At 47.1% G+C, this 22,281-nt stretch overlaps 1 protein-coding gene across 2 annotated transcripts in view; it reads right to left on the reverse strand.

The window, feature by feature from the left end:
* Positions 1-296: 296 nt before the first annotated feature.
* The window catches only part of LOC140426796 (shootin-1-like), a 230,059-nt gene continuing 208,074 nt past the window's right edge, over positions 297-22,281 (reverse strand). For both annotated transcript variants that reach the window (XM_072511979.1, XM_072511978.1), the window contains 3 exons: positions 18,660-18,780; positions 17,641-17,788; positions 297-8,112 (listed from right to left, as the gene is read on the reverse strand). In XM_072511979.1, coding sequence (XP_072368080.1) covers positions 7,935-8,112; positions 17,641-17,788; positions 18,660-18,780 — 447 coding nt within the window. In that variant the 3' untranslated portion in view covers positions 297-7,934. The remainder of the gene's footprint in view (positions 8,113-17,640; positions 17,789-18,659; positions 18,781-22,281) is intronic.

Consider the following 22,281-nt stretch of genomic DNA (forward strand, 5'->3'; position numbering starts at 1 on the left):
ATCAGGGTATAGAAGCAGGCAGAGATAATACTATCTCCGTTGTTCACCACACAGAATGTGGGTGGAGCTCATGCTCAGATTGAAGACCAGGTTTGTGAGGATTTAAAGGATGCTGGTAGATGTGCTTAGCTTAGCGATAGGGCAAGGAATCTACAGTATAGCTGTAACACTGAAAGTCAATTCTGGGATTAGAAGGTACCTGACGAAAGAAGTAAAAGATAACTGATTGGATGCTGTAAACAACTACAAACTGTTTGCTGTAAGAACTGTAATTCCATGGAGAGTGTGATGCGTGGTAAGTAAAAAGGAAGTATTTATTATGTAGTTTAGAGTTTAAGTTGCCAAAACAAAAAGTTTGGTCAGTAGCTTTTTTTGCCATTTGTTACAGTAAATGTGAAATCTTGATGTGTCATCCTTTCAGCTATTAACTGGAAATTCAATTTCCTTTTAAACATTATTGGTCTTTACAGAGATCATAACACATTGTAAATTACCACAAGCACCATAAAATACTTGATGGAAGCATGCAAAAAGTGTTTTTTTCAACTATTTATAAATTTTGTTTAGTCACCAACAGCCTACTGAAGGGTGAAAAAAGATGAGAGATCATCATAGTTTACTTTTCTCCTTTATTTATCAACCTTTGTTGAAAACCCAGCATTAAACTTTCAATCAAATCAACATCATGCTTTGTGCTGTAAGAGTAACCGCCATAATAGCGCCTGTGTAAGAGGTTTACAGACAGGGATTTTTTGAGGACAGTTTCTCTCCCAATAAACAGCAAAACCTGTAGCCTTGTAGCCTTCCCAGATGCAATGTTTATGATACGATTTCTGCCGGAGGACCCTGTGCGTGATCACACAACACAGCCAATCTGTACTTGCAATTCTCTACCCATATTATTTGTGCCAGGTGGTGGGGCACAGATTGAGGACAAGTACTTCCTCCCAGCAAGGGGAGAATCATCCGGTGATATTCCCATTTTCACTGGAGCACTATGCTGCTCACCCTCAATACAGAGTGTAGTCTTGCTCCCAACAGTTAAAGGAAATCTATTTTGATCCTCCCATCTAGCTGCTTCAATATGACCCAAAGACATGGAAGGTCCTTCAAAATGCAACAGGGCTTGATTAGACAGATGACTCAAGGTGACAATTGAGGTGGGTGAGGAGGAGACAGCAGTGCGCCCTTATATAGACAAGCACAGACTCCTGGAAAACAACAAATTTTCATTTTACTCTCGTACAGTATTGCCCAGTTAGAGGGTTGGTGCACAGCAGCCCAGGAGGATTTTTTTTTTAAAGACATTGTTCTCTATATTGTATGAACGCCAGGAAAAAAATCCTCTTTGATCAGATTTCAAAAAAATATTTTTTCCTTCAGGTGCCATGTTTGGTGAGTAAATATCTACATTTTCCCATATGGTGGTTGAACTCTGCTGCTCCGAGGGGGATTCTTCTATGAGGAGTTGGGGGGGTGGGAAAGAGAAATCAATGGGCTGAGTAAGCATATAGTTGGCTCAAGAATCATGCTGGTGATGGCTAGTCTGACCTTTGAACCTGGGGCAGGTGTATGAACTGGAGCTTAAGCTGGAAAAACATAGGAAACGTTATCAGTTGTTGAACAAATCAGTGTAATCTATAAACTGGCATGTACACTGAGATCCTAATATTGATCACAATCCCACAGGAAACTGATGAGATAGTTATCTCCAACGTTTTTCTTGGCAGCATTAAACTCTTCCAATGATTGGGAAAACGTTGGAAAATTTCTTAACTCTTCTTTGTCAATAAAAACGAAATGACTGGAGCAGTAACATTTCCATGTTGAACAAAAGTCTGGTTAAGCGATTTTCCTTTGGTCAGTCCTCTGTTACACGCAATAAGATTTGACTTTATCAGCACTGAAACATTCAAGGGGACCGTCGGGTAGATTATCAATGCAGTGGAACTGAAAACCAGCAAGTTTTACACCAAGAGGTGGCAGCACGGTGACGCAGTGGATAGCACTGCTGCATCACGGCACTGAGGTCCCAGGTTCGATCCCGGCTCTGGGTCACTGTCCGTGTGGAGTTTGCACATTCTCCCCGTGTTTGCAGGATGTGCAGGGTAGGTGGATTGGCCACACTAAATTGCCCCTTAATTGGAAAAAATGAATTGGGTACTCAAAATTTTTAAAAAAGTTTTACACCAAGAGTATTTTGTACAGCTCTAGTCACCTTGTTTAAGGAGAAACATAATGGGCTAAATTCTCTGCTACGAGTCCGCCCGCTACTGCTACTAGCTAGGATGCAGAATTTAGCACGCCATTCACTGGTGGCAGGATTCTGTACTCGCGCCACTTATCAACAGGATGTTCAAATCACCCCACACTGCTGGGAAACCCACGATCGGGGGTGCTCTGCTGGCAGGACCAAAGAATCCCACCACCAGCGAATGGCCGCAGAATTCCAACAGCTCAGAGAAGGGTCACTTGGCTGGTTCCTGAGATGATGGGCGGGATTCTCCGTCCTGCCGCACCAATGTTCTGGTGCGCCGCGTCCCTGTCGGCAGCAGGATTCTCCGGCCCGTCAGCCGGCCAATGGGATTTCCCATTGTGGGCAGCCCCACGCCGTCAGGAAATCCACGGGCGTGGGTGCGCTGCCGGTGCACCAGAGAATCCCGCCAGCGGAGAATCCAGCCCCGTGTGTTTACCTTATGAAGAAAGGTTGAGCAGGTTGGGCCTATACTCATTGAAGCTTGGAAGAGTGAGAGGTGATCTTATTGAATCAGGAAAATCTGAGAGGGGCTTGACAGGGTGAGTGCTGAGGATGTTTCCCTTGGTGGGATGATCTAGAACTAGGAGGCACAGTTTAAAAATGAGGGATCTCCCATTTAAGATGGAGATGAGGAGAAATTTCTTCTCTGAGGATCATTAAGCTTTTCTCTTCCCAAGGGAGCAGTAGAGGCTGGGTCATTGAATATATTCAAGGCTGAGTTAGACAGATTTTTGTTGATTGACAAGGCAGTCAAGGGTTATGGGCTGCAGACAGGGCCTGGGCGCGATTCTCCAGCCGTGTTGTGCTCTCGCTTGAGCGCAACACAGCCAGAGAATGCCGGGAGAAGCTGGCAGCAAGCTTTCTGACAGGCTCATCGCCTCCTGGGATTCTCCGAAGTTCTGTGAAACGTCGGAGTTGGACCCTGCTCCAAATGGGCGGGCCCAACTGACACTCGCGGAAGTAGGTCGCAAACCTACTTACAACCTACCTGTGCCGGATCCACCGGCCTCCCTCGATTCTTTGGCCTTCCCAGGGAGGCTGCAGTCGGGTGCCGATCAGTGCTAATCCACACAAACGTGGACCAGGCGGAACAGCACCCAGGGGTCTCACGGGCCACCGGAGACCCTAGGGTGGTCAGGTAAGTACAGGATGGCTCCCTGGCCTGCCCCCTGGAAAGTGGGCACCTTGGCACTGCCCAGCTGGCACTGCCAAGGTGTCCTGATGGCACTGCCAAGTCAGCCGGAGCACTGCCTGGGTGGAAGTGTAAGGGTGCCTGAGTGGCAGGGTGGCACAGCCAAGGACCAGAGGGCCATGCCCATGAAATGAGTTTGGGGGCTTGAAGGTTGGGGGAGTGCAGGGCAGATATGTAAGGCCTCTGGGAGGTTGGGTGGGTGATGGTTGGGTGTCCTAGAAGGGTGGAGATTCTGTAAGGGAGCTTTGGGAGGCCTGAAGAGGGGGGACCCCCAGTTCTCACTTGGAAGGCGGTGGGATAGTGTCCATGTGTGTGGGGGGACCCACAAGCTTACTTAGATATCGGGGCACCCTTTCAAAATGGCAGCCCAATCTCCGAGTTCAGCTCCCCAGTGCTAAAAATTCTGAGTGTGGGCTAAACAGGTGAGAAACTGAGTATTATCGAATAACGGTGGGGAACTCGCTGATAAACCCGCCACAAATTGACTTAGAAATGCTTTGGGAGAATCGCACCCAGGAAGTTGGAGTTGAGGCCACAATCAGATCAGCCATGGTCTTGTCAAATGGCAGAGCAGGCGCAAGGGGCCAAATGGCCTGCTCCTACTCCTAATACTTATGTTCTATAATTCCAGTTTAAATACCTGGCCAGCAAGTTGAAAATCTACCCCAGCATCAATGAACAGCATCAAACAAAGTCACCTCACAATGCAAGGTATCACCTCAGTAATAGAGGTGATCTTCCATTTTCCCCTCAATATTTAGTGCATCCCTGTGTTTGGCCTATGATGTAATGTGCCCATATGTTTATATTGACCACATACACTTATGTATGTGGTCACACAGAACCACACGACTACTAGGGCACAGGGGGCCATTTGATCCATCGTGTCTGCACTTGCTCTCCTAATGAGCAATTCACTTAAGTGTCATTCTTCTGCCTTTTCCCCGTAACCGAATACATTCTCCATTTTCACATAACAGTCTAATTCCCTTTTGAATGCTTCAGTTGAACCTTCTACGGTGCGTGCCCAGCACTGGATGCAATACTCCAGCTGAGGCTGAACTTGTGTCTTATACAACAGGCAGTGTTAAGTCAGCCAGGTAGCCCCTTTACGACTTTAATGTGCACCATAATGTTGTGATGGCATGCTGCAGAATATTCTCTAGTTCCAGCTGTTATACAGGTGGTGGTAAACTATCATTCCATAGCTAGACCATCCATCAAGAATATGGTTTAGGTGCACCATCTGTGGATTCAACAGTGCTCCAATAAGAATTTTTAATAAAACGGCCTTAATTTTGATATCACGAGGGCGGCAGTGTGGTGCAGTGGTTAGCACTGCTGCCTCACGGCGCTGAGGTCCCAGGTTCGACCCTGGCTCTGGGTCACTGTCCATGTGGAGTTTGCACATTCTCCCCATGTCTGCATGCCCCCACAACCCAAAAGGATGAGCAGGCTAAGTGGATTGGCCACGCTAAATTGCCCCTTAATTGGAAAAACATAATTGGATACTCTAAATTTTTTTTTAAAAAATTTGATATCACAGCAGCATTCACTATTTCAATCTATCCTTTACAACTAGATACAAGAAACAAACCTGTACCTAAGTAAAATTGCCTTTTTGTCAGCTGAAGGCTGTAATCCCATTCTGAGAATGTTCTGTGGCATGATTGACCTGGGCAGGATTTTCCCTCGCAGTCAGACTCAAGTGTTGTGTGAGAAACCAAAATTGAGCTGAATTTTATGTGGGGGTCAGTGTCCCCACACTGGCGTAAAAGCTGGGGTGATCATGCCAGCACTTGCCCACCTTGCACAGCAGCCAATTAAGTACTATCGGTCAGACCTTTAATTGGCTCAAGGCAAGACTTATGCTCCCATCTGAGAGGAAGTCCCACCTTCAACAGCGGTTGGTCAGTCAAGTGGTGGTGCCCACTAATGCGATTGCAAGTACCTTGACGAAGATGAGCCATGGAACCCAGAACAATGTGACTCTGGAGTTTCGCCTGCGAGTTTGTCTAGGGTTGACAGAACAAGGGCGAGGGGAATCGCAGTGTGGGTAAAACTTTGGCCGGGGGATCTCCGATTAGCATAGATTGCCTAAAGAGGAGCCACACATCTAGTCACTAACTTTTACTATGAGACCTAGACACTTGGCATGCACCTACCACACTGCAGGAAAAAAATCCATGCAAAGGTGGGGAGAGGCTATCGAGTGTCCATTAAATGAACATTTAAGGGTCTCCATTGGCCCATGAGCAAGGGGCCATCCAATGCCACCCAGATACCCACAGGGTCAACAGGGTGGGTAGCCAAAAGGTATTTTTATACCCCCCCCTCCCCCCACCCCTCTTCCGGAGTCTGTAAATTACAGCCCTATTTGGAAAACAAAAGTCAACGTGATTTCCTGCAGAGCAGCCAATTAATGACCAGGCTTGGGCTCATCTCCAATTAAGGGCAGTGACCAAGGGCAAATCAGAGGCTTTCTTGATTAAAGGGAGCAGCAGACTGTGATGGCAAAGCTGTAAGGGAGAAAATGGAGTTCCAACTTTTATGAATTTTGAAGCTAAAAAATGGCTTCTGCAGACTGGCCCCCACTGTGGGGGCGTGGGGGAGCGGTAGTGGGGATGGATGGGAGATGGGGAGAACCAATCTAAAGGGCAGTCTGCAGCTAGATGCAGGAAGTCAGGGAAGGCCTTTGGCCTGCCTGAAATGTGGTTCCCAGCGTGCCATCAGGAGGTTGCCTCTTGGCAGATAAACTGGCCAATGACATCTGCAAGCACCTGGAGGCTGACTGGGGTGTCCCCTTAAATGGCCCTTAATGATATCAAGAGTTACCCGCCCACCATCCTGCTCTGGGAAAATGGCCTGAGGGTGGAATGGCATGCCCACCAGCAGGATTATTTTTTTCTTATATAGAGTATCCAATTCATTTTTTTCAACTAAGGGGCAATTTAGCGTGGCCAATCCACCTACCCTGCACATCTTTGGGTTGTGGGGGCGAAACCCACGTAAACATGGGGAGAATGTGCAAACTCCACACGGACAGTGACCCAGTGCCGGGATCGAACCTGGGACCTTGGCGTCGTGAGGCTGCAGGGCTAACCCACTGCGCCACCGTGCTGCCTTAGCAGGATTATTTTTGGCACATGCCCACCTCCACACCTGATCCCCAGCAAGGGATAAAAATCAGTTCTTCATGTTCGCAGGAGAAGGACCTGAAATATATCTCTGCTGAATTTCCCTTTACTGCTTCGGCTCTGTCTCCTCATTCCTCCATCTTTTATAAAGATGTGCTTATCAAAGCATTTTAAAATATTACAGGGAAGCTATATTGTGACACCAGAGTTGTTACCATAAGGAGTCTGTTATTGATTTACATTGGTGCTGATGTATATTGTGCTGACAGGTGAATTAGAGGCTCCATTGAACTGAGGTATGGGAAAAAGAGTGCGTCAGCATAACTGCACCACCTTCCTGTCTAGATTGCAGGCTATATACAGGGAATAAACGGTTCTGGTTCAATGTTAAAAACCCAGAGGGTCAAACTTAGCGGGAATGAGATAAAAGGGGAAGTCCAATATCTGATTGATTATCACCCACTGACAGTACACTGGTTGTTACAGTTTTCTGACAGTGTATTTATATCAAACTCAACTTCAGAGTGCTTTTTGATCGATAAGTGCTGGAGTGAGACAAAAGGATTTTTTAAAAAAATGCTGCACTACATGAGTAAGGAAGAGAGAGGGAGATCTTAGCTCAGTATAGAGTAGGAGATCAGAATATACGAATGTTTCTGTATCCATAATAACCTTGACATTGAGAAATTCTGGGATTATAGTTAAGAGGCAAGTAGGAGGGATAACAACTTGGGCCAGACTAAGTCCTGGGATTTCTGTGGCCTCATTTTAGTGAGCTTTATTGATAATCAGGTGGGATTGAATCTTTATTAGTTGCTTGCTGCCTAAATTCTTCTTGAAAGTGAAGTTGAAGAAATTAATAAATTACAATATTAAACGGAAAAAGAACAAGGACTGCAAGACTTTAACTAGAAGCTCTCCTGTGGTCCTCGTACAGATTTTTCAGTGCATCTGTAAAACCTTTCTCACATGAGGCAGTGATGTCAAGTGTATCACAATTAGTGGTACAAAGGAAGGGAAAGGGTCATATCTTTAGACAAAGCAGTAAAAACAATTCCCCTTCTGCACTGCCCAGCTCCTGACTTTCTACCCATTCACTTTCATGGAGGTGAAAAGCATGGCTGGTGAGTGAAGAAAAAGGCATTTCTGCTCCAATGGCTTTACAATTGTCCTTGTGCTGGATTGGGTGAGCGAGCCTGAGGTTCGCAGGAGGCTAGACCACACCCCAGCTCATGCATGTTGGAAATTTCACTCGAAGCCCTGGCTAAAGGCAGTCTGGCCACACGGAGAGATTATTGTTGACAACAATAACTGCAAACTCCTTGACATCACGACCTCCCGACTGCTGTTAACAATCCGCATCCGTGCTTTCGTCAATCGCGTTTTGACTCTTGGATTTGTTCTGGACCTGAGCAGGAGTGGTTCTTTGGTCAGGTGTTTCTGTGGGGCTGCTTATGGTTATAAGGATGCCCTGGGGTTGGATAATTTCTTGTTTATTTGAACATTTTCTCTTCAATTCTTCAGAGCTGAAAAAAAAGGAGAATGGTAATAAATATATGACAGAAATAAAAGCAACTCGCATTCGTATAGCACCTTTAGTGGTAAAATGGGAACAAGAGGAGGCCATTCAGCCCCCTAAGAGTGCTCTGTCACTCAATTAGATCATGGCATGACCTGTAACCTAACTCTGTTTACCCACCATAGCTCCATATCCTTCGATACCCTTACCACACAAAATCTGCATCTCAGTCTTGAAAACGTCAAATGTTGTAGCACCTACTGCATTTCTGGTGACAGAGTTCTAGACCTCTGTTTCCCTTTGGCTGAATAAGTGTCCCTGATTTCACTCCTGAATGGTCTGGCTCTAAATTTCACATTATGTCCCCTTGCCCTGCATTTCCGCACCAGAGTAAATGGCTCTTTTTTATTTGTTAGTGCGATGTGAGCATCACCTTGTTGCCCTTGATTGTGGTTCATGGAACGGCAAAATGTTTCCAAATTGGTGAAGCTGGTGTGTTTGACTCAGAGGGAAACTTGCAGGTGGTGATGCTCCAATGTACCTGCTGCCCCTGTCCTACAAGGCAGTAGAGGTCATGGGTTTTGTGTGGGCATGTGTGTTCACACTAACTGTGTATCTCAATGTCTTGGGTTATTTATGGTGTCAACGCATGATGAGTTGTGTTGAACAGGGATTTGAGAAGCAGGCCTAGAACAAGGATGTGCAATTTAAGGAATGTGTGAAGGCCATTTATCCATGCCTTGAAGGTCTGGAAGATGTTGGTTTGGTCATTGTCTTTATAATAATAAAGTGCCTTTCCATGGATTGGCACCTTACCGTGGTGGAGAGGCTTAAGCATTCCGTTGGTCCCGTGAACGATGCCGTCAGGAACCTTAAACTCCTGGCAGGGCCACCCATGACGGTAAGGTCAAAGGGGAGGAACCAGACAAATCACAATCCAAAACAAGCCCTCAAAGGCTGCTATAGCGCATGAAGGCTGCAGCAGTAGGTGAGATCCCCAGTCTTCGAGGGTCCCTTGCCACTGGAACTGGACCTACCTTCTGTCAAAGGGCATGTGTCTGCTGATATGCAACAGCATTCCCATGTTAAAAGATGTCCTGCACCAGGCATATACCTAGAGGAAAACAAAACATCCCCAAACACAAACAAGCCCTGAGACGATCGGTGATGGGGACTGGACCAGGAGATTTGGAAATCCTTAGCTTCAGATTGGCAGGTAGGTGGTGGGGTTTGATTCAGTCTTTTTGCCCTTGGAATAAGAACAGGAGAGCAGCTTTCTTCATGACTGAGCAGCCTTCTTCAGGATCCATTTTGTTCACCACAGAAAGGGCTTAGAAAATGTGCCCGAAAAATAGTCTGTTCTGTCTCCAACAGGGCTGGAAAACCGCATCCAGCAGGCTCATCTACCTGTGGTCAGAAAATCAAAGTTAATAAACTCAATTTCAGAATCTGGAATGTACGAATCCTCATGGATAACGAGCAAAACAATCGACCAAAATGGAGAACTGTCCTTGTTGCCCATGAACTCAGGCACTTCAACATTGATGTCGCTGCCCTGCAAGAGACCCGAGGAAAAGGTGAAGGGCAGCTGAGGGAAGAAGGCAGTGGTTACACCTTCTTCTGGAGAGGAAAACCCGAGGATAAGCCCAGGTCGCATGGAATTAGATACGTTATCAAGAACAGACTATCAGTAGACAATCTTTAGGCCATGCATGACTCCTTTGCGGAAGCATACAGTAGAATCGGTCTCAGCCTCAACCTCAAGAAGACTCAAGTCCTTTGCCAACCAGCCCCAAGATCCAGTCTCTCTCTCCATCAAAATCAATGGAGAAATCCTACAAAACGTGGAACATTTCCCCTACCTGGGGAGCCACCTGTCATCTAACGCTGACATAGATGCAGGGAGCCAACATCATATCCAATCCATGAGCGCCATCTTCGGATGCCCAAGGACGAGAGTCTTTGACGACCACAACATCCATGCTGATAACAAGATCCTCGTGTACAGGGCTGTCATCCTCCCAACTCTTCTATACAGCTCCCACCAGTCCCCTTGAAACACCACCTCAAGGCCATGGAGAGGTACCATCAACGCTGTCTGAGACGGTTCTCCACATCAGCTGGGAGGACAGCCTTACTAACATCAACAACCTTGAAGGAATCAAGAGCACCAGCATCAAGGCTACAATCATCTGAAACCAACCCTGTGGCTGTCCATGTGCTTCAGAAGAAGCAAATCTTATTTGCCCAGCTCAAGGAAGGCTCCCAAACAAGAGGAGGACAAAGGAAGCATTTCAAAGACACCCTAAAGGGTACCTCAAGAAACACAACATAGAGGGCAAAGCCTGGGAGACCCTTTGCTCAAAAGAGACTTACTTATAGAAACCTCCTGATTGAAGGGACAAAATTCTTCGAGAACACCCGATGGCAAGAGGAGGCCTGGAAAAGGAGGTGAAGAAAGGAATAACAGTGATCCAGAGTCCAAGGACCGATCTCACCTCCTGGAAACACTTGCCAAAAGGGGCTGGTTTAGCACAGGGCTAAATCGCTGGCTTTGAAAGCAGACCAAGGCAGGCCAACAGCACGGTTCAATTCCCATACCAGCCTCCCCGAACAGGTGCCGGAATGTGGCGACTAGGGGCTTTTCACAGTAACTTCATTGAAGCCTACTTGTGACAATAAGCGATTTTCAAATTTTCATTATCAAGTATGCTGTCGGAGATGCGGCTGTAGGATTGGGCTTATCAGCCGTGCAAGAACCCACAGAATCCATGACCAGTAACACAGAGTTTCTTAGGTGGACAATCATACTCATTAGCGAGTGATCGCCGAAGAATAATAAAGTGACTGAAGCGTTTTAAATGGACCATATAGCTATGGTAACAGAATGATTAGAACAGCAATGGCAGGAGTTTCTGGGAGTAATTGAGGACACAGTACAGAGGTTCATCCCAAAGAAAAGAAAGGTCATCAGAGGGGGGATTAGGCAGCCATGGCTGACAAAGGAAGTTAGGGAATACATCAAAGCAAAAGAGAAAGCCTATAATGTGGCAAAGAGTAGTGGGAAGTCAGAAGATTGGGAAGGCTACAAAAACAAACAGAGGATAACAAAGAGAGAAATAAGGAAAGAGAGGATCAAATATGAAGGTAGGCTAGCCAGTAACATTAGGAATGATAGTAAAAGTTTCTTTAAATACATTAAAAACAAACGGGAGGCAAAAGTTGACATTGGGCCGCTCCAAAATGAAGCTGGTAATTTTGTGATGGGAGACAAGGAAATAGCTGAGGAACTAAATAAGTACTTTGCGTCAGTCTTCACAGTAGAAGACATGAGTAATATCCCAACAATTCCGGAGAGTCAGGGGGCAGAGTTGAATATGGTAGCCATCACAAAGGAGAAAGTGCTCGAGAAACTAAGAGGTCTAAAAATTGATAAATCTCCGGGCCCAGATGGACTACATCCTAGAGTTCTAAAGGAGATAGCTGAAGAAATAGTGGAGGCGTTAGTTATGATCTTTCAAAAGTCACTGGAGTCAGGGAAAGTCCCAGAGGATTGGAAAATCGCTGTTGTAACCCCCCTGTTCAAGAAGGGAACAAGGAAAAAGATGGAAAATTATAGGCCAATTAGCCTAACCTCGGTTGTTGGCAAGATTCTAGAATCCATTGTTAAGGATGAGATTTCTAAATTCTTGGAAGTGCAGGGTCAGATTAGGACAAGTCAGCATGGATTTAGTAAGGGGAGGTCGTGCCTGACAAACCTGTTAGAGGTCTTTGAAGAGATACCAAATAGGTTAGACCAAGCCGAGCCAATGGATGTTATCTATCTTGACTTCCAAAAGGCCTTTGATAAGATGCCTCACGGGAGACTGCTGAGTAAAATAAGGGCCCATGGTATTCGAGGCAAGGTACTAACATGGATTGACGATTGGCTGTCAGGCAGAAGGCAGAGAGTTGGGATAAAAGGTTATTTTTCGGAATGGCAACCGGTGACGAGTGGTGTCCCGCAGGGTTCAGTGTTGGGGCCACAGCTGTTCTCTTTATATATTAATGATCTAGATGACGGGACTGGGGGCATTCTGGCTAAGTTTGCCGATGATACAAAGATAGGTGGAGGGGCAGGTAGTATGGAGGAGGTGGGGAGGCTGCAGAAAGATTTAGACAGTTTAGGAGAGTGGTCCAAGAAATGGCTGATGAAATTCAACGTGAGCAAGTGCGAGGTCTTGCACTTTGGAAAAAAGAATAGAGGCATGGACTATTTTCTAAACGGTGACAAAATTCATAATGCTGAAGTGCAAAGGGACTTGGGAGTCCTAGTCCAGGATTCTCTAAAGGTAAACTTGCAGGTTGAGTCCGTAATTAAGAAAGCAAATGCAATGTTGTCATTCATCTCAAGAGGCTTGGAATATAAAAGCAGGGATGTACTTCTGAAGCTTTATAAAGCATTAGTTAGGCCCCATTTAGAATACTGTGAGCAATTTTGGGCCCCACACCTCAGGAAGGACATACTGGCACTGGAGCGGGTCCAGCGGAGATTCACACGGATGATCCCAGGAATGGTAGGCCTAACATACGATGAACGTCTGAGGATCCTGGGATTATATTCATTGGAGTTTAGGAGGTTGAGGGGAGATCTAATAGAAACTTACAAGATAATGAATGGCTTAGATAGGGTGGATGTAGGGAAGTTGTTTCCATTAGCAGGGGAGACTAGGACCCGGGGGCACAGCCTTAGAATAAAAGGGAGTCACTTTAGAACAGAGATGAGGAGAAGTTTCTTCAGCCAGAGAGTGGTGGGTCTGTGGAATTCATTGCCACAGAGGGCGGTGGAGGCCGGGACGTTGAGTATCTTTAAGACAGAAGTTGATAAATTCTTGATTTCTCGAGGAATTAAGGGCTATGGAGAGAGAGCGGGTAAATCAGCCATGATTGAATGGTGGAGTGGACTCGATGGGCCGAATGGCCTTACTTCCGCTCCTATGTCTTATGGTCTTATTAAGAGAGATTGAGATGAGATAAGTGTGTCTTTCTAGCTCCATTTTGTGAATCTGATGTCACATTTATTTGTCCTTTGTTGCATGAAGAAGATTGGTAAAGTGTAGCAATCAAAGATGGAATCGGTATTAAGAGTTTTGAGAGAATCACTCAATGTTATAAAAAGATTTAGAGTACCCAATTATTTTTTTCCAATTAAGGGGCAATTTAGCGTGACCAATCCACCTACCCTGCACATCTTTGCGTTGTGGGGGGTGAGGCCCACGCAGACACGGGGAGAATGTGCAAACTCGACATGGGGCTGAGATCGATCCCAGGTCCTCAGCGCCATGAGGCAGCAGCGCTAACCATCGCGCCACCATGCTGCCCCTAGAACCACTCAATGTTTCAGTCACATTGGATTGCAGAGTGTTCTGTACATGCGTTCTTATAGTGAATTGTGAACTCAATAAAGATTTGTGTAGTCATACTGGAGTTGTGTGGTATGATTTGCCTGAGCTCTCATGCTGGATTGCGGAACATGAGCTCATTTGTGTTTGTTACAACTGATGTCTGTGTAATGAAAGAAAATAGATACCTTGATGCCCAAAATGTTGCACACCACAGGTTTGGTGCATTGGCTTTGGAGGTGCTAAGTGCTTAAAGTGGTGGATGGGGAGTTGAAAACGTGGATTGTTTGTTCCTGGATGGTGTCGAGCGTCTTGAGTTCATCCAGGCAAGTGGAGGGTATTCCATCACACTTCTGACTTATGCCTTATAGATGGTGAGCAGGCTTTAGGAAGTTAGCAGGTGAGTTATTTGCTGCAGAATCCTTAACCTCTGATCTGCTCTTGTAGCCTCTGTATTTATTTGGCTTATCCAGTTACATTTCTGGTCAATACACCTCCAAGATTTTCATGATGGAGGATTTAGCAATGGTAATGCAGCTGAATGTCAAAGGGAGGTGGTTGTTGGAGATGGTCATTGCTTGGCACTTGTGGGCATGAATGTTACTTGTCACCTGTCAGCCGAAGTGCGAATGTTGTCCGTGTCTTGCTGCATGTGGTTTGGACTGTGTCATTATCTGAGGCGTTGCAAATGGAACTAAATACTGGGCAAACAGCTAACATCTCTAATTTGACCTGATGATGAAGGGAAGTTCATTGATGAAGCAGGTGCAGATAGTCGGGTGTAGATCCTATATGATTTACTGGGGCTGAGGTGGTTGGCACCCAACAACCATCTTCCTTTGTGCTAGGTATCACTCCAAACAGAACAGTAGCACTTATTATTCTAATTTACTTCAATTTTGCTGTGGCATCTTGATGCCACACTTGGTCAAATGCTGCCTTGATGTCAAGCGCAGCCACTCTCACCTCCCTTCTGGAAGTCAGCACTTTTATCAAGGCTGTAACGATGTCTAAAACCCAGTGACCCTGGTAGAATTCAAATTATGCACCGGTGAGCAGGTTATTGTTCAGTAAGTGCCACTTAATAGCACTGTCGATGATACCTTCCATCATGGTGTTTGCAAGTGGACTGATGGGGTGGTGATTGACCAGATTGAAGTTGTCCTGCTTTTCATGGGCAGGATGTATCTGGGCAATTTCCTACCATGTTGGGTAGATGCCAGTTCTGTAGTGTACTGTAACAGCTTGACTGAGGATGCAGCTAGCTTTGGAACACATGGTAGTACATGCCAGGATTCTTTCGGGGCCCATTGTCTTTGCTATATCCAATGCCTTCAAATGTTCCATGGTAACAATCGGAGTGAATCAAAGAATGGCTGAAGACTGGCTTCTGTGATGATGGGGGGGGCGGCGTGTCGGGGGGGGGGGGGGGGGGGCGTGTCACCTTGAATTTTCTGTTCAGTACTCAAGGAAATGCAAGCAACGTTTATACAGCCTGTCCTGTATACATCAATGTAATGTAGAAATAAAATAACTTCATAAACGTATGATTAAAGAAAAGGACTGAATCAGAAAAAGACACTTAGGATGGGTGACCAAAAGCTTCTTTAAGAGATTGGGTTTAATAGGGGTCTTAGAGGAAAGGGAATGGAGTGAGAAACGTTTTAGTGAAGGAATTCTATAACATGGGGGCTAGTCAGCTGACTTCAAGGCTGCCAATCGTGTGGAAAAAGGAGGCAATAGTCAGAGCAAAGTAGACTTTCACAACCATTTACATATATATGGTGCCTTTTGTTGCTGAATCACTTAAGAAGATAGTAGGACAGGTGACAAAAGCTTGACAGCCACTGGGAGCGGATGTCCTCCCCCATTCCCCCGCGCTGTCAGGTGCACATGATCTGACAGATATGTTCGCACTGTCCCCCTACTCAGCTGAAGTTAGGTGGATTAGCCATTCTAAATTGCCCTTTGTGTCCAAAACAAAGGTTAGGTGAGGTTACTGGGTTATGGGGATAGGGTGGAGCTGTGGGCTTAGGTAGGGTGCTCTTTCCAAAGGCCGGTGCAGAGTCGATGGGTCAAATGGCCTCCTTCTACAATGTAAGTTCTATGATTCTATAATGCACTCCATTCCCTCCATGGTCTCAATGGTATGATAAAACCAATGCTGGTTCTTTCTTATCACAATAAAATGGATGAGTATCGTAATCAGTGACTGTTTGACTGCCCAGACCTGAATTCCATTTACGTTTGTAAGGGAGTAGATTACAGAATCACAAAAATCTCTGTGTACACAGATAAATGCTATTTAACATATGTTCTATTCACTTCCCTTCCACCAACAGCATTGATAATTCTTCTCCTGGCGATGAATGTTTTCCAACCTGGGAGCAACAGATTGCAAATGTTGGCGCGTAGCAGGGCAGAGCCTGCATCTGCTCAAAGCATAGGCTGCTGACTCTAGCCTAACCTGCTGGGAAGGTGTGTCCATTGGTTTAATTCATCTGTATTTGATTATATGAGTCTGATAACTAATCTATGCTCACTGTACTTGATTGGTTAAGCCTGGATATTGACTCAGAGCTAAAGTAAACAGAAAGACCTAGAGGCCGAGCTGTGAGCATGAGTGCAGACATTTTGTGATTGCACAGATATTTTGTAACTTTTGTAAATAAACCTGTTGCACATTTAAAAACTAGTGTCATCTTTGCATTGCTCTGAGATACAAAGCATTTATACCAGGAGGGATCGTTAGCATGATTGGAATGAATGCATTGCATCCGTAAGGGCAATTCAAGGTTCCTAGTCTGCCAAAATAGGTGGAGCAGTACTCAGACATTCCCCTAAGATGATTTTGAACCTGTTCCCGGGCCAAAAACAGAAGAAGCCTTAAATCTCTTTGTTTGTGCCAGGACCTTAGTACTCGGAAGGTACTGGGTCTTTCCTGAGGCCCTCAGCTGGCAGGGCTCTTTGAAAGGGTGGAAGCCCGAGAACTCCCACTGACTTGCCCCATGACATAATGGGTTCCTGCAGATAGCCTACCAGAAAATGGGAAAAGCAATGATGTGGGTGGAATCTAGTCACAACCTGGTTCTACCTCATTTTCCTGACCCAACCTGGTTCTGCCCCATTTTCCAAACCTAGCCTGGTTCTACTCCACTTTCCAGCCTCTAGAGGGCAAAAGGCCTGTTCCTGTGCTGTATTGTTCTTTGTTCTATCTGGAGTTCTGCTTTGGCACTGCTCAGAATTTTGGGGCCATTGCTCTCTCGGTATAATTTACTCAGAATAATAACATATTCTAAACAGAGAGCATTTATTATTTTCAAAAAAATATAAATTCAGAGTATCCAATTTTTTTTTCTCCAATTATGGGGGTATCGTGGCCAGTTCTCCTACCCTGCACATCTTTTTAGGTTTAGAACATACACACACAGTGCAGAAGGAGGCCATTCAGCCCATCGAGTTTGCACCGACCCACTTAAGCCCTCACTTCCACCCTATCCCCGTAACCCAATAACCCCTCCTAATTTTTGGTCACTCAGGGCAATTTATCATGGCCAATCCATCTAACAGCACGTCTTTGGACTGTGGGAGGAAACTGGAGCACCCGGAGGAAACCCACGCAGACACGGGGAGAACGTGCAGACTCCGCACAGACAGTGACCTAGCGGGGAATCAAACCTGGGACTCTGGCGCTGCCACGCACGGTGGGTTGTGGGGGTGAGACCCACGCAGACAAGGGGAGAATGTGCAAACTCCACACAGACAGTGACCCGGGGCCGGGATCGAACCCGGGTTCTCAGCCTCATGAGGCAGAAGTGCTAACCACTGCACCACCATGCTGCTTCAAGTGTATTTATTATTGATCACAATAATAAGTGTATTTTCATGTGCTGTTTCCTCAACTGAAATACTTCATGACTTTTATACACTGTTTATTTTTTTGACAGTACACATGAAGATGATTCAAGTTGAACAGAGACATTTTATTCAAAGACTGGAAGCTCTTAACTGGTAATGGGCATTGTGAATCCCGCCTAGGATCACCTATTAGCCTTGACCATCACTTTAGTTTAAACAGGGGCCTAATTTAATGTGTGTTCATGCTCCATTGAGAGAACTAACAGTTGTAGCCCAGATACATCTCCAAGTTTTACCTTCCTGATTCCTTGCTATCCCGCTCCTCTGCTGCTGCAGCCTGGTGAACAGGACTGGGCTCCAGGTTATCACTTTTTCTCTCGTCGCTGTCCTTCAGGTTGAGGGATTTGGAAGAGGCAACATCGCTGGCATCTGTTTCATTTCCATCTGTCAGAGATAGGACAGCATAAACTCCCCTCATTCATACAGTGTTACAATTAACAATACTTTTTCTTACTTATTGGTTGTGTCCACAAAGCAGATTCCTGTCTTTAAGTTTGCAGTATAATGGGGTAGTAGCACAAGGACTGAAGTTTCTCTGCACAACAAAAAGCAGAACCCCTGTTTGTGACTCTCATTGTACAGTTAAAGTCTATATATGGAAGTTCAAAAGGCATATAAGTGAGCTTGGTGGCAAAACTATAATGCAGAATATTAAAAGGAATAGGAGGCAGCATAGTGAGGAAGTTGGTTGAAGAACAGAAAACAAAGATTAGTTATGATGAGTGGATGTCTTATGGACGACAGGGATATAAACATTAGATCACATCATTATTTCAAATGGCATGGGGAAAGGGCAAGGTAAGTGGACTAAGTAAATATCTGTTTCAGAGCACTGGTATAGGCCAGAAGGCTGCTTCCTTACTGATAAATGCGAGAGAAGGTTGGTGGACTGAGACTGAGACTGATTCCATTCTGACCCAACAGGTGTACTCATGCACAATCCAGGGCTTGGTGGTACCCCCCCCCCCCCCCCCACCACCACCACCACCACCGTCGCCCCAGCTCAGAGGTACTGAGACCATTTGCAGCTCTGCTACTGCTTAACTCAACATAAAATGGAACTGAGCACCAAATGTTTGAGTATTTTCATGTGCTGTTTCTCTTTAACTATTGCAGCAACCACAATGGATGTTACTATCATGCATGGTGAGATTTATTGATACTTAAGCCTCCAGCCAAGGATAGCTGGGTTTGTATGTTCACCAACTGAAAACTGAGGAAAGAGCAAACATCCATGGTGTTAGCGACTCGTTACCCTTCGGACTGTAATCTGAAGTCTGTTTCCGCCGTCGTCTCAGAACAACCTCCAGCTCATTTTCTGTCTTGTTCTGACTTACATCTGGAAACCCCCGACTTGGGCTCTTCTTCATGGAATCCTGTGAGCAGACAGTGGGAAATCAGATGCACTATGTGCTGGCACAGACACGATGGCCGAGTGACCTCTTTCTGTGCTCTTTCTATGGTTCTATATGTTACACTAAATGTGACCAACCGCAGACACACAAATTATTGACATCAAACTCAAACTTGTAAGTTTAACTCATAAGTTATAGCTTTAAGTAGTACACATGTATAAGTGCAGTTCTTTATTTGTGGCACAAAGACTTGGGCCTAGCATGTGCCTAGCATGTTGATGGTACCGTACCAGTTTTAAAGGTGCAAACTAGGTGCCTACGCATGTACATTTTAGACAGGTAATATGTCACCTGATATACTGGTAAAGTCTTGTGCATTGGTCAATGCCTGACGCAGGCATTAGACCCTTTGCATATTTGGTTAAGAAGGAGCTTAATGTATGTTTGGGACCTCTTTTGCAAAGTGCTGTGGCTAGTATTCTCATAACTGTGGCAGCCATTTAGCTATTTTTAACGAGATTACACGAGTGTGCCTCCAAAACGGCATTCTTTTTTCAGATTCACCTCATTGTGGAGAATTAATATACCTTATTAGGGACCCAACATTGGAAGTGGAGGGGAGAGGTTTTAAAACCACCTCCCTACTTTTTCTTCGGACCCCTCTGTCCCCACCTAGCAATCACTTATGCCTGAGTCCTTTGGCAATCCTGGGTACTTTAGCAACAGCAGCTGCTGCTACCAGTGCGGCTACCGGCATTGGAGAGGTAATGGCCTCCAAATGGCTAGCAACTGTCGGCGGGTGGGATTTTCATCCCGGGGTCCTGGATCCTTGGGAAGCCTAACGAGCACTTAATTACATCGGACCATCCCTAAAGGAGGCGACACAGGCCTTCATGGGCGAGACTGCCATCGCAAGATTAAATTTTGCCCAGTATTCAGAGAGGATTGTGTTATTTGACAGAGTTGCAATGAGAGTTATGAGATATATCAGGATTACAATGAAGTGACATATGTCAGTCTGTGCAATGAAGGCAATGGGCGGGATTCTCCGACCCCCGCCGGGTCAGAGAATCGCCGGGGGGGGGGGGGGTGGCATGAATCCTGCCCCCGCCGGCTGCCGAATTTTCCGACGCCGGGGTTTTGGCGGGGGCGGGAATCGCGCCGCGCCGGTCGGCGGCCGCTAGCAACGGGCCCCCAGGCGATTCTCCAGCCTGCGATGGGCCGAGTGGCCGCCTGTTTCGGCCGGTCTTGCCGGCGTAAATTAGAGTAGGTCCTTACCGGCGGGACCTGGTGGCGCGGGCGGCCTCCGGGGTCCTCGGAAGGGTGCGGGGGGATCTGGCCCCGGGAGGTGCCTCCACGGTGGCCTGGCCCGCGATCGGGGCCCACCGATCCGCAGGCGGGCCTGTGCCATGGGGGCACTCTATTCCTCCGCGTCGGCTGCTGTGGTCCTCCGCCATGGCCAACGCGGAGAAGATTCCCCCTGCGCTTGTGCTGGGATGACGCCAGCACACGCTGGTGCTCCCGCGCATGCGCCAACTCGTGCCGGCCGGCGGAGGCCCTTCGGCTCCGGTTGGCGTGGCGCCAACCACTCCAGGGCCGACCTAGCCCCTGAACGTGCGGATGATTCCGCACCTTTGGGGCGGCCCGAGGCCGGAGTGGTTCACGCCACTCCATCCCGCCGGGACCCCCTGCCCCGCTGGGTAGGGGAGAATCCCGCCCTTTATTTTTAAATATGTAATATCAGAGAGACGTGTGTTTTTGGGCGTGTGTAACAGTTTGTTGTGTAACACAGTCATACTGAGATTTAGGCGTGTGTTATTTGAGAAGGATTAACAATAATAATAATCTTTATTGTCACAGGTAGGCTTACATTAACACTGCAATGAAGTTACTGTGAAAAGCCCGTAGTCACAACATTCTGGCACTTGTTCGGGTACAGAGGGAGAATTCAGAATGTCCAAATTCTCCGCAATCGGCGCGCTGTCCACCGACCGGCGCCAAAAACGGCGTGAATCAGTCCAGCATCGCGCCGCCCCAAAGGTGCGGAATTCCCCACATCTTGGGGGGTCGAGCCCTCACCTTGAGGGGCTAGGCCCGCGCCGGACTTATTTCCGCCCCGCCTGCTGGCAGGAAAGGCCTTTGGCACCCCGCCAGCTGGCGCGGAAATGACTTTGCCGTGCGGCGCATGCTCGGGAGCGTCAGCGGCCGCTCACGTCATCCCCGCACATGCGCAGTGGAGGGGGTCTCTTCCGCCTCCGCCATAGTGGAGACCATGGCGAAGGCGGAAGGAAAAGAGTGCCCCCACGGCACAGGCCCGCCCGCGGATCGGTGGGCCCCGATCGCGGGCCATGCCACCGTGGGGGCACCCCCCGGGGCCAGATCGCCCTGCGCCCCCCCCCCCCCCCCCAGGACCCCGGAGCCCGCCCGCGCCGCCTTGTCCCGCCGGTAAGAGAGGTGGTTTGATTCTCGCCAGCGGGACAGGCATTCCAGCAGCGGGACTTCGGCCCATCGCGGGCCGGAGAATCGCCGGGGGGGGGGGGGGCCCGCCGATCGGCGCGGCGCGATTCCCACCCCCGCCAAATATCCGGTGCAGGAGAATTCGGCAACCGGCGGGGGTGGGATTCACGCCAGCCCCGGCGATTCTCCGACCTGGCGAGGGGTCGGAGAATCCTGCCCCATGTCTTTCGGGACTTGTGAGAGGAAACGGGAGTACCCGGAGGAAACCCACGCAGACACAGGGAGAACGTGCAGACTCCGCACGTAAAAGGATATATCAATGTGCTACAATAAAAGGATGCACTATTTCAGATAGTTTTATCATGAAGGGTGTGTTATCTTAGTCTGCATTATAATCAGAAGTATTTTGTCTGATTCCTCACAAATATTAAATGATCAGGCTATTTAAGAGTATTTTGCTAAACAGCAATATATCTGAGTATAATGTGAAAATATTAGTGTGCGCCAAAGTAATCATGTGAATAATTTACGAGAACCCATCATTGTTAATTCAATATATGCCTTGACAGCAGGTCTGCCTCTGTATCTTGACCTTGCATTCACCAACAATTTGCCTCTTTCCTGACCATAGTAATTAAGCTCAAATCAGAAAAATCAGCTCCTATTTCTCACTTGACTGTGTCTGCTGCGCTCAACAGAACACCGAGTCACAATATTGCTTCGTGATCATGAGTCGAGTCTGGATGATGTTCCTTACTGACTGATTTACCTAAAGAAAACTGTTTTGAAATGTAGAGTGCATCATGTGGGTGACTTGGGGGAAAAGGGAATATTCAATATTAAGCAATATTAAGACACGGAGGTTCCTGGGCGGGATTCTCCGAAATGGAGGCAGAGTGTTCGCGCCGTCATGAATGCCGTTGAGGTTCACGACGGCGCGAAACAGCCCCTATCCCGACCGATTCAGGGCCCGATAATGGGCTAGGAGCAGCGCCGCGTCATTTACGCGCGCCAGGCCTTGGTGCCGTGTAAAGGCGGCACCGCATACATGACGCAGCCGGCGCC

This window comes from Scyliorhinus torazame, chromosome 7 (assembly GCF_047496885.1).
Source record: "Scyliorhinus torazame isolate Kashiwa2021f chromosome 7, sScyTor2.1, whole genome shotgun sequence".
Classification (NCBI taxonomy): domain Eukaryota; kingdom Metazoa; phylum Chordata; class Chondrichthyes; order Carcharhiniformes; family Scyliorhinidae; genus Scyliorhinus; species Scyliorhinus torazame.